Below are 12,658 nucleotides of genomic sequence, written 5' to 3' on the forward strand. Positions count from 1 at the left end.
GGTGTGAGATTCCCCATTAGGGCATGTTTGTTTGAGTCAACCCAAAGTTAAGTGCTCTAGGGAGTGACCTAGAAATCACTACGTACCTGTTTTTCCAAATAAATTGTTAAATCTTCTTGATATTGGAGAACTCATAGAAAATACTGGTGTAGATGAACCTAGGGATGTTGACTAAAAAAAGAGAAGAAAGACAATTACAAAGCAAACGTTAAACCACAGCCCTGTTTTCTCTAGGATGTTTCGTTTGCTGCCCTCTGGTGGTCACTGCCTGCATCTCTCATTCCACTTGAAAGTGAGAGCCTGGACCAGCAGGAATTTCTACTTCACACAAATTGAGCAGGAAAGCCGCTTTGAAACACTGGACTCTCATCAGAATTAGGAAAATAACTATCAAATACATGTTTTGCTGTTCGATAGGGTTTGGTATCTTCCGACATGTGAACACAGTCAAACACGTTTGAGTGCAATAGTTATTTTCCAAAACGAGCTGCAGAAAATCTATTCATCGTCATCCCTCACATTGTGTTCTCTAGTGCCCTAGGAGATTATTATTGCCCTAGGAGATTTCTTGTCTCTCACTGAATTCTTTTGACCTCCAATTGGTATTATCTGTGCTATCTGATCCCTCTTTAAAGATGTGGGACAGCATCTTAATGACAGTTCTGTGGCTGGCTTTAATAAGCAGAATCAGGTGTGAAGCACAAACAGTGGAATAATCCATGCTGGCCCTGGATGTGGAGAGAGAGGTTGTCAATAGTCTCTACAAAGGAAAGACTTACCTTTGAGTGCTGAGAAGACCATCTTGACAGTGAAAACTTCTTTAGCAAGGCTTCCTGTACCTGCAATTGTTTAAAAGAAGGCATCATAAGTTCAATATGCCACAAGCACCTTTGACTTTTCTAGAAGCATGAAACTGTTATTGTTCTTACCTTCTGATCCCAGAGGCATCCAAAGAGCAAAATGAATAATCCCTGGAAAAGAATTGGGAAGAGGTGGGTTTTAATCATATTCTATTGCCCAGCAAATAGGAAGTACTATTAACCTGGCATTGAATTTGTACTACCTCTCCCTATATCTGTATTTATGGAATGAATCCAATAGATAGTAACATAAAAAAGGTTACAGTAGGTCCACACCAGGGGACCGTAAATATTATAATGTTATAAGGATATTATTTTATTTCCTTATCCCCACCCTCCTTGTGGACTGGAGGACCTGCTGGTTGTGCTATCGAATACACCTCTTGTGTCTACAGTAGTGCTCACGTAGTTGTGATGGGGACCTGGGGCACTGGGTGAAGTAATCAGCCCCTTGTAGTCAAGCCATACTATAAACTTCATTAGACATGAGCCTTATAGTTTGAAGCCATGAGCCCCAAGGCAGAAATGTGGATTTGTGTGGCTTTAGCATGAGCATTGGGGGCACTGTCTCAATTTCTTCTCGCCAGCACATGGGGGCCTATGATTACCACCCATGTGCTGGTTGAATCAGAACTAAACATTCCTTTCCTTGTGCTCCAAAGCCTTGCTGCTTGTACCTCTGCTAAAGCTCTTCTGCCAATGCAGCTTGTATCATAGTTAGTTATGTGCTATAAGAGAGCAAAGAGTGTGTCTTTTTCATTTTGGTATAATAGAGCAGAATGTCTACCTTACACAGGGCATTCATTCATTCTCCAGCAAATGTTTCTAGAGAACATACTATGTGGTACATGGAATTCATAGTATTTAACAGACAGTTATTGAGTGCCTACTCTGTGCAAAAGTCTTTTTTAGGCACTATTAGGGATATAGTGATAAATAAGATAGATGCCACTCCTGACTTCGCAGAGATAGAGCTCATTTAATACTTGTGGAAATTAACTAGAGAGATTACCTGGTTTAACAGTGGTATTTTCATTTAGGAGATCATTGGTGGCATCATGATAATGTTGGATAAATAGAAAAATCCTGTGTAGGGAAGGGACTTTCCTCTTACTTGTATTTTCAGGGCTTTTCAAAGTAAGTCATGCATGCAGCTAAATTATAATGCAGGTGATAAGAGGTACAAGGTTCCATGGGAGCAGAAGAATCTGTCCCTTCTAGCTCATTGAGTTCTTGCAATTCCCGCTCTTTAGGGCTAGGGCCTACTCTGAACTAAAATCCTTCCCCATTCCAACCTGTGTTTGTGTTTCTATCATTAATTTGTCACACCAGTACAGATACTTCCTGAGAACCTTGCCCTGCAGAACTTACCTGAAAGGCATTGAGGAGTGTAAATATAATATGGAACACAGCATTGCTTCCTTGGAACACAGTGGCAAGACCAAAACCCCAGGTGAGCCCCAAGAGTGGTGTTAGGACCCCAATGCTCTTGCTGATCTGAAACAAGCTACTCTTCTCCTGCTTGCTTGGCTTGTCTCCAATGGAAGGTCTCAGGATCTTGGAGATGACCACAACCGTGATGGTCATGTTCACCACCACAATGATCAGTGCTGGGATGACAAAGGCCAGCAGGGCCTTGGTATCCTCCCAGTTGAGCCAGCAGGCATTCTTCCTGGTGTAGACTTCTTGGGGTTGGGTGGCCCCCACTGTGATGACTGAGATGACAAGAGGGCAGCCATAGCCAAGAGAAAATGCAATAGTCTTCTGAATGGACTTGCTTGTGTCATGCAGGATAAAAACCAGGCGGTAGAAGAGCATGAGGCCCAGAGTCAGCATCCAGAAAAAGACGCTGAGGTAGAAGAAGTGGATGAAAAAGGTTGCGGCCACACAGGCTGTCTCATTGAGTGGGTACAAATGGTCGTGGATGGCAGCAGCCACAATGAACCAGATGTCAGCAACCAGAAGAGAGGCTGCAATGTTCACTATGCAGGTGTGGCGCATATAGGAAGTCCGATTCTTGGTCACTGATTTCCACACCACAGCTTCCACCACTAGACAGGCTGCTAAGCTCAAGATGGAAAAGCATAACCCAATGTAGGAAATGATATCCAGTAGTATTTCCAGGAGGGAACCAGGGTACGGAGAGTCGGGGGACATGAGGATGGAGAATGATGTTAGGTGGTCACAGACGCAGGAGACACTGTCCCCATCGACATTGTGCACATAACACCCACTACTATCCCAACCCCCTGTGTGGTTGGCAAGGTTGAAATTCCAGTAGACACATTGTGGTACCCCACCTGAAGGATTGATGTTCTTAAAAGTCATTGAAATCCTAAATGGCATGGTTATGTTGTGGCTAACAGTGGTTGTCATCACTAAGCTGTTGGCAAAATTCTTTCCTTGAACATCGTGAGTGAGGATGGTTTGGAGAGTTGGGAAAGCCACGGTGACAATAGATGAATCTTGCTGCAGGCTTCCCACCTCGCACTTGTCAATGGCCACATTGCCCCAGAGGTCCAAGTCTGAGAAAACAAAGCTCTGTTTGTAGGTTTTTGGATGGCCAGTTTTTATTACCATGCTCCTCATCTGCACGTTAGTTTGGTTGATGGATAAAAAGGTGCTATCTTCTGTCTGTAATGCTCGGGAAAATCTTTCTACTGAATCCAGTAGCTGTGAGCTCTGGTTGGTCTGATGCTGTTGGGACACCTTCCAGGTACTCAACATGGGCTTGCTGAGGACAGTGTTAACCGTAGAGAGAACGTTCTGTAATTGACATAGCATGGGGTCAAATCAACCACATTCCTTCAATCATAAAAGAGAGAAAAAGTAACATTTCCCCAGAAATTGGTTGCATGGGTATAGGTAAGAGGAAAAGAAAAGAGAATAATGAGGCATCACAGGTTATGGGGCTCTGTGTCCCTCCCTCTTACGGCAGGGAGTTAATAGGGGATGCGTCCCCAAGACTCTGAGACCTCATTGAACATTTACCAAGAACCACCTCCCACCCCCACTAAGGCCAATTCAGCAAGCTGGTAGAGATATTTAGTAACTTTTATTTTATTTTAAACTTCAAACCTGTAAAGGTGATATTTTACCAGCAAGGGTGAAGTTATTTCAAAAGACCCTCTTCAATGCTGAACACCAAACTGTTGGCAAAAGAATCATTCTGGTTTTTTTTTTTATGCTAAATATTTTGATTTTGTCTCCCATAAACTTGGGTGTCATTTTCCATTTGTGCTTTCTCTCAATATAATTTCTTTGTCCTCCTTTGCCTTGTCCTGTTTAATCTGAAACTATGAACCTTGTAGCTTGTTGAATGCTGGTCCCGGAAATAACATGTCCTAATACCCAGATCCAGTGAATGTGGTCTTATTTGGAGAAAGGGACTTTGTAGATGTAGTTAAGTGAACGATCTTGAGAGGAAATCATCCCAGATTACCTAGGTGGGCCCTAAATCCAATGTCAGGCATCTTTATGAGGGAGAGAAGAGGAAAAGACAAATAGAGAAGAGGAGGCCATGTGAAAACAAAGTTAGGAGGTATATTGAGGCAGTCCTGAGCCAAAGAGTGCTGGAACTATGCAGAGCTGGAAGAGGCAGAGAAAGTCTCCCTTGGAGACTTTGGAAGGAACGTGGTCTGACAGACACCTTGATTTCAGACTTCTAGCTTTGAGAACCATGAGAGAAAAAGTAAGTTCCTCTCACAGTAAGCCACCCAGTTTGTGGGAATTCATTGCACTCGCTATAAGAGGTCCAATAACCTCCTTGGACCCTTGTTACCCAAGCTGCTTGCCAGATGCTTCTGGCTAGGTTTGGCCACTGGAAAGCATTGGTAGAGATGGGAGGGTGGGAGAAGAAAGAAATTGAAATATATCTTCCTACTACCCACTGCCCTCACCCCCTCACCCCCTATACACACATAATGTCTTCTGCACATCTTTGGTGATAGTTCTGTTGCTCTTGCTAGCAATCCCTCCTCCAAGGCCTGGTTCTCCCTCCACTGTAGGCTCACTCTTTCCTCTATTTTTCCCCTTTAGTCCTCAGAGTAGTACTGGCTTCTATGTTTTGCTTTTTTTATCCCTGGCTTTACCACTACAAGTATCCTTTCATTGAAGTCTCATCATTTGAACTCTTCATTTGAATTCTGGGTGACTCCTCTCAGAACCCCGATTGCTTCAAAGTTCATGTTTAATGCTAGACCACTGAGAGTCCCACCTTATACATATTCTGAAAATCTGTTAATTCCCGGTTTTCTCCAAAGCAGGTAAGAATTCATTCTATTTTAATGAAGACACTAAGACGGAGATTCGCTAAAGAAATCTTTTTAAGTTCCCCAGATGAATACTAGAATCACTCCCTGTGTCCCTAAAAACCATAGCTGACAAAGCACAAGGCATACTATGTGACCCTAATATCCAGAGTACTGCTCTGAAAAAGACAAAGAAGGAGTTGCAATGGGGAGGAGTTATGTTTCTTGACCACAAGTTCCAAGGGATGAAAAGATGAGACCCAAAGCTCCTATAAGGTCTAAACAAACTCACCATCATCATCTCTGAATTTACTTGGGTTGTAACTGTTGAAAGCAAATCAAGGATGTTAACGATGGCTCCCAGGCTCCCAGGAAATGAGCTGACTTCATGTTTTACCTTGCCTGTGCTAATAGAAAGATCCTTTAGGTATGTTGGGAGCTTCTTATCCTGAGTGGGGCTCTTGGTCAAAGCCTAGTAAAACAAAAGCCAACACAAACAGACAAACAAAAAACATGCCATCAGTCCTGTCATCAAATCCTGCTGATCTACCCATGAAGAAAATCTCTTACGTCTGTGGTTTCTTCTCTTCTCCATTCCTATAAATATATCCTATAAGATGACTTATCTCTTAATTTAATGTGTGTGCTATTCAGAATAGAATAAGACCTCACACATAGAAGGGAAACAGTAAAACACATGTCAACCTGATGACTAGTTAAAGAAAAAGGAAAGTAGATGTGATTCCTAGGGAACTAGATTAAAATTGAGTCGGATTATCCCTTGATGGTCTGAATGGAAGCACATTTGCTACTCTGCTTTTTCTGACTTACTTTGCTGACCTTTAGGAGGGGGGACTCTCAATCCCAATTTTCCTGAGACAATTCTGTTTTATATCCACTGTCTCAGTGTAATTATTACTAATGCCCTCTTTTATTCTCAAAATGTGTCCTTGTTTGGATAGTAAATTATATGGTCACCCCATCTATAATGATCACACTTCTGTTTCCTAATTATCTAAGCCTTGCTTAAAGAATGAATTCCAATTCGACCTTCTCCATAAAGAACTTTGATGAGTATTCCAACCCAGGGGAGTTCCTTTATCTGACTGCATAAGTGTTTGTTTGTTTGTTTTTAAAAGATTTATTTATTTATCTTTTTAAGAGCGAGAGCACGAGCAGGAGGGGTAGAGGGAGAGAAAGAGAGAATCTCAAGCAGACTCCGTGCTCAGTGCAGAGCCCAAAGTGGGGCTTGATCTCACGAACCTGAGATGAGGGCCTGAGCTGAAACCAAGAGTCAGATGCTTAATGGGCTGTGCCACACAGGTGCCCCTGTAAAGTGTTTGTTGCTTAACACACTTTACATTTTCGACATTTCTACCAATGTCATCTTGTGTCTTAATTTCAATATCTCTTTAGTTAAATTATAAGCTCCTTAACAATCTGAAATGTATTATATTCCTTCTGATATACTATGATGTCTAACATAGTATAAGTCATAAATTGGCACATAGTAGGTATTCAATAAATATATGTTGAACAGATAAACTTAATGGAGCATGATAGACCAACAGGGCCTTTTTCCATTGAAAATGTATCTAAGTATCTAGAATTGGGGCCAAAGCCCAAATTGATTTCAAATTATAATATTTCTATCTTTCTTGATTAGGAAAATTCATATTACTGATGTATCCTTACCAAACTCCAACTCAGAGACCAAGGCTTTCAAACAGAGCTTCCTGATTATCCTAAGCAAAAATAATGTGTACAGAACTACCCAAATGGATTATGTCCTCTAACAAATCAGAGATGAAATTCTGATTTGGTCTCTTTACCCTGATAGCACCTACAATAATGCTTTGCACATAGAGAGAGGCAGAGACATAGGCAGAGGGAGAAGCAGGCTCCCTGCAGGGAGCCCGATGTGGAACTCAATCCCAGGACCCCGGGATCACGCCCTGAGCTGAAGGAAGACGCTCAACCACTGAGCCACTCAGGTGTCCCCATAATAGGTATTTTGATGACTTTTGTGTAAGACAAGAGGAGAGACAGGAGATAATTAGATGAGACACAAATCAATATCACTCCTTTTTCTTAATTCTTTTTCCAATGGTGAGAGTCATTGGGACCACTTGTCTAACAATGTCATTAACTATAACTCCACTAGTTGCCTCATCAGTATTTATTTATTGTAGTTGACAGCATTTTAGGAGGCTCTACTCTTGACAGCTTAAGTATGAGGTAACATTTATTTATTTTTATGAAAAGAAAAAAATTTTCCCCTACCTCATGTCAGGAACCTCTCTTCTAAGTAATAGAGCCAGGCTAATTCTATCTCTCATAACTAAAGGTTACCTCTAAAGATGGAAGAAATCTCAGACCTATAATAAAGTCCAAGCACATTTTGTTTGCACGGATGAAATTATTTTTTGTTTCTTCTATTTCTGAAAAGATTAGAGCTGCTTGCTAGATATCAAGATTATTCAAAGGAGATGGTATGAGAGGATAATTTTACCTGCACCTTGAAAGTAATAGAAACACAGCACTGAGAAGTCAAGGTACAGCTGGTCCCAGAGCAGAGTACATATTTTGTTGTCTCCATATTTGAACTTAAGAAAAATGTAAAGCATTTCTAGGATTGCATCTTCTTTGGAATTAAAGAAATAAAAGTAGCTTTGGAAACAACACAAAGCATCCCACGGCCTATTTGTTAAGAAATACAATAAGCTAGACAAATCTCCCCATCAAGAGCTTGGAGTCAAAGACTTCAGGATCACCTTGGCCAGCTGGAGCAGACTATTTATTGGGGCAGAGATGCAGTCATTTTTCTTCACCTCCCATTGGGAGCCTACACATTTGTAAGTTATGATCCCTCCAGTAGGACCCCCAGAGATGTTTGGTACTTTTGAGAAATGGCAGAGTTTCTGGATGACTTTTCCAGGCTCCCCAACACCTATTATGGGATCTCGGCACATGATGTTCTTTCCTGCATTGGAAACATGGAAACAAAAGGGACAATTTGAAAGGAGGACAAAAGATCGTCAAAATACAGTCAGTCAGGCCTAGCTAGAATGTTGATATTTGAATTCATTTTTCTCTTTAGTTTCAGTGACCTTTTCAGAATTACCCCCTTTCTTCATTTTGTGCCTGATTTCCCAAAGCCCCTTTTAGTGCTTTTGACACAAATCTGACTTTCACCTGCACTTGCTTTTCCTAACAGAATTTATTTCTTCTATGCCTCATCCCCATCCTCCAATGCCTGGGAATCTTCTCTCTGCTGCCTGTAAAATTGAAGCAATGGAAAAATCATGAGAGCTTAATGTGTGCTCATCCAGATAAGAGATAATCAGGTTACCTGGAATCTTAGGGACATAACGCCTTAATCCAAGGGATTCTCCACTCGGGCATATTCGAATTACCTGGGGAACTTGGAAAATACCAATATCCAGGTTCATTCCAGCCCAAATAACTAAGAACCTCTTGGGGCTGGGATTTAAGCATTGGCTATTTCTCTAACTTTCCCCAGTGATTCCAGTGTGCAGCCAAGGTTGAGAAGCACTGCCTTAATTCAAATATATAATGAATAGTGGGAATTTCAGGTACCCATGACCTCAATATTCTAAGCAATGTTTGTAAACATTTGTTCCTTCTGGCATCCCTTAGAGGTGACTCTATTTCACACCCACTGAAGACCAGACTTGAACAGGAAAATGACATTTGTTGTAGAATCTCTCATCTCATCTCTTGATTCTCTGATGGGCAGATCCCTTTCTCACCAACTTACAAATTTAGCATTAATTGAGTTCTCAGTCATTGTATAAAATCTTGAAATATGTAAGTAATTTCTACTAGGTAAAGGAAGATGAATCATACCTGGTATGAGAAAAAAGGAGAACAAAGATAAATCAATCAAATATGCCAGTGCCTGGATGAAGATAGAGGCATGGGGGACAGTGAAGAAATGATCTTGGCTACTCCTGTAGAAAGTGTGCTTGGTAGGGTCAGGGGACAGTGACTCAGAGAGACAAGGAACTCTAAATTGCTTCCTACTTTGATGTCCAGGGCTCAGTTACCAACACATGTGATAATTACCACAAATCCCTCAGTAAACCCAAACACGATTGGTGACAGAGCCATGACTCCTTCAGATATCAGAGGTCCTATTACAGAGATTTCTTGGGGTGGGGGTGGGGGGTTGGGGTATTGCTTCTGGTGAAAGCCCAGGACAATCCTTTATTCACTTTCCTCTATGCTGCTCCTGAGGAGAGTTCTTGGTCATCGGCTATTACAGAAATGGCCATAAACCATGACTTCCTACCTTGAAAAGATTATGTGGAAGGATATTGGCTCAGTGATGACAAAGAATGGGAAAGACAGTAGCCTATTTTTTAGATTGACTCTTTAAATGTAGCCGTGTCCTCAGGTCTAATGGGGACACCCTTCCTTCGCTGAAACCTCAAAGGGGACTTAGCCCCGTAAAGACACTATGCATTGCTCAGTATAGTGCTTTGCCTCCCAGACTTCACTAAAATAGGGCTTGATCCTTAAGACTTTCTTGATCACTTCCTCCCCACTATCACCAGGAGAGTCAAACCTGGCAGCCTCTTCTGACGACCCTTAGGGTCTCTAGTTCAGCCCTTACCACATTAGATGTGATCACTTATCTATCACATCCACCTTTCCCCTACACCTGAGGCTAGTCCACATGGCTTAGGGTTTGTTTGTTTGTTTCAGATCTCCCACCCTTAGCCCAAGGCCTGCCCCATGAAAGTGCTTAACATCTATTTATTGAATGGGTGAATGAGGGAGTGAATGAGTAAATGAATCCCTGCTCATGATTATCACATTTTAAAATAATTTCAAATGCTCTTACCAGGAACCACATTAAGCTTCATAGATGGGCTCCGGACTGAATTATTAGCAGCATTGGTAAAATGACAAAATATGTCCAGCTTTTTTGGACACCAGGAAACTGGTGTCCTTGCCATGAACTTGTATTTGTAGCACACTTGCTTGCCATTAACTTCTTTTTCTGAGATAGAATTATTGAAAGAATTAAGTCACAAGATGAATATCCAAAGCACACATTTTGGTAAACTGATCCAATATGGATAAACATGTCCAAACTCTTCCAAGGCATGCGCCACATTAATTTTTGATGTAGTTTTAAAAATGCCTCCAGCCTTGAAGTAAGCCTGTCCATACTTACATGGTGCTCACCTACGCTCTACGTCCACCATTCATAACTCCAAATCTCTGCCCGTACAGTTTGGATAGTCAGAATGCCTTTCAGCATCCCTTTTCTTCCCTCTGCCTCTCCAAAACCTGTCATGCCCTGTGCATTTCTCCTGTCCTGCCTTCACCGCATTGGTTTAGAGTCACCTCTTTATGGGTCTGTTTCCTCTATTAGACCATAAAGACTTGGAGAGAAGTACCTGGTCTTATTTATCATTGCATCTCCCTATGCCTAGCTCTGTATTTGGCACATAGAGAGCACTGAATGCATGCACATTAAACACAAAAATATTGAAATGCTTAAATACTTCAGTGACCAGATGGATTCTATATCCTCCTTTTATACAGCCTTCTCTAAATTCTCATCTCTACTGGGCCCTGCTTTTCTGAACTTCCAGTGCTCTTTTGATCTGCATTGCTCATTTTGGAAATTGCATGCTATATGCATTGTCTTTATGACACGAACCCTTCCAGCTGGATAGTAATATATGTGCCCCAACTCTTCTGTCTCCTTTTCATTGCCTTCTATGGTGTTTGCATTGAGCATGTCCCCATAGGTAACTGTTCAAAAAATAAATGAGCTTGTAAATCCCTTCTATGAAGGTATCTCTGTTTTGGGATTTGGGGTTGTGAGCTCATATTTGGTTGACCTTAACCTGTAGGAATTCTGAGGTATCTGGAATCCTGAGGCTTCTGGATTTGAGGGTACATTCTACCATAGAGGATTTGAATTTCTTTTTTTGCCAGCTACCATTGGGTGCTATCCATGGGTCCTATGTACCCATGGGTACATAGTTACTCCTCAGCTTGGAGCTCCTGGGCCATACAGGCAGTATAAATTCAAACTCAAACCCCAGTGGGGGTAGAGCAGTTGGAATTTTGGGGGGAGAATTTTGCTCACCCTGAGATGAGACCAAGCTCTTAACCATGGCAGACAAATTTGTTTTTCTGCTTTTCTTGCTGAGTGTGCATGTCACTCTCTGAGGGTCCTGACATTGTGCTGGTGACTTAGGGTGTCACAGTCACTCCAAGGTTCTGGGTTTCTCCTACTGGCCGATGCCCTCAAAGAAGCCCCAGCAGTAGCTAAAGCATTTCTATTTTTCTTTTTCTTAAAAGATTCATAGCATGGAGGGAGGGACCACCAGAACACCCAATAGACTGAGGAAGCAGAGGCCTGTGAAAGTATTTTAACACTGTCTTCAATAGCTTCCACTAAAACCCATGGGCTCCACCCTCACAGGCTCTCAAATTCTGCCACGGACCAACAAGCCTTGGGCCACACAGTATGACAGAAGGTAAGAAAGGTTCGTGGTGTTCACACAGTTATATTCTATCACTAATGCAATCCTATGTCTCTTGGCCTCTATTTTAAGAGGAAAATTTGAGATTCTACAGGAATGAAATAATATGTCCTCACCATGCAGCAATTCATGTCTTACCTGCAGGAAAGGATAAGGAATCCACTTGGAAGGTCACTTTGTAGTTCTCATCCTCGTCAATGCAGCATCTGAAGTGATGGGACCCCTTGCAGGGAACTGTAGCCTCCAGAGGATCAACCATGATGTTTGGCTCTAGAGGCAGTGGGTAAACGGTCACATCTTTCATTACGACACTGTACGAATTCTTGTATCTAAATATGCAGTGATAGGTTCCTGAGTGGAAGGAAACAAAAAATGAGATGGAATGTAATCATTGCTCCACAAAAGCACTGGCCGGGAAGGTTCAGCAGAGGCTTACTACTGCTCCCTGTCAAGCATGGGCAAGGGCACATCACACTTTCCTGGACACTGGAAGAGAAAATGTTTGATCGACTCTTCTGGATTCTCTACGTATTTGAAGGACCAACCGATAGCCTAAGTATTCACTTACTTTTAAATAAAATTAAGTGGCTTATTTAAAGTTATACAGCCTTTTAGGCATAGAATCACAGTTCCTTTTTCCTTTCTTTTTTTTAAGACTTTATTTTTTTATTCATGAGATGCACACACACAGAGGCAGAGACATAGGCAGAGGGAGAAGCAGGCTCAATGCAGGGAGCCCAATGCAGGACTCAATCCCAGGACCCCGGGATCATGAACTGAGCCGAAGGCAGACATTTAACCACTGAGCCACCCAGACATCCCTCCCAGAGGACGTTATGCCAGAGCCCAGTAGACGATAAGCTGCTACCTGCACAGCAGCCTTGGGACAGTATAGGAAGATTATTACAACACCTACAGTTTAGTAAGACCCTTTGATTTTCTTTACATTCCCTCTCTCTGCCCCAACCCTGGAGGAGCCAGAACAGCAACTAGCTGGAGGGAAAAACAGGTGGAA

The 12,658-nt window shown here is 42.0% G+C and overlaps 1 protein-coding gene across 26 annotated transcripts in view; it reads right to left on the bottom strand.

The window, feature by feature from the left end:
• ADGRF5 (adhesion G protein-coupled receptor F5) overlaps positions 1 to 12,658 on the bottom strand; it is a 103,317-nt gene that overhangs the window by 5,380 nt on the left and 85,279 nt on the right. For all 26 annotated transcript variants that reach the window (XM_072733576.1, XM_072733550.1, XM_072733589.1 and 23 more), the window contains 8 exons: positions 11,782 to 11,994; positions 9,981 to 10,139; positions 7,885 to 8,093; positions 5,403 to 5,582; positions 2,232 to 3,626; positions 930 to 971; positions 780 to 839; positions 87 to 171 (listed from right to left, as the gene is read on the bottom strand). In XM_072733576.1, the coding sequence (XP_072589677.1) occupies positions 87 to 171; positions 780 to 839; positions 930 to 971; positions 2,232 to 3,626; positions 5,403 to 5,582; positions 7,885 to 8,093; positions 9,981 to 10,139; positions 11,782 to 11,994 (2,343 nt within the window). The remainder of the gene's footprint in view (positions 1 to 86; positions 172 to 779; positions 840 to 929; positions 972 to 2,231; positions 3,627 to 5,402; positions 5,583 to 7,884; positions 8,094 to 9,980; positions 10,140 to 11,781; positions 11,995 to 12,658) is intronic.

Source organism: Vulpes vulpes, chromosome 1 (genome assembly GCF_048418805.1).
Source record: "Vulpes vulpes isolate BD-2025 chromosome 1, VulVul3, whole genome shotgun sequence".
NCBI classification, from domain to species: Eukaryota; Metazoa; Chordata; class Mammalia; order Carnivora; family Canidae; genus Vulpes; species Vulpes vulpes.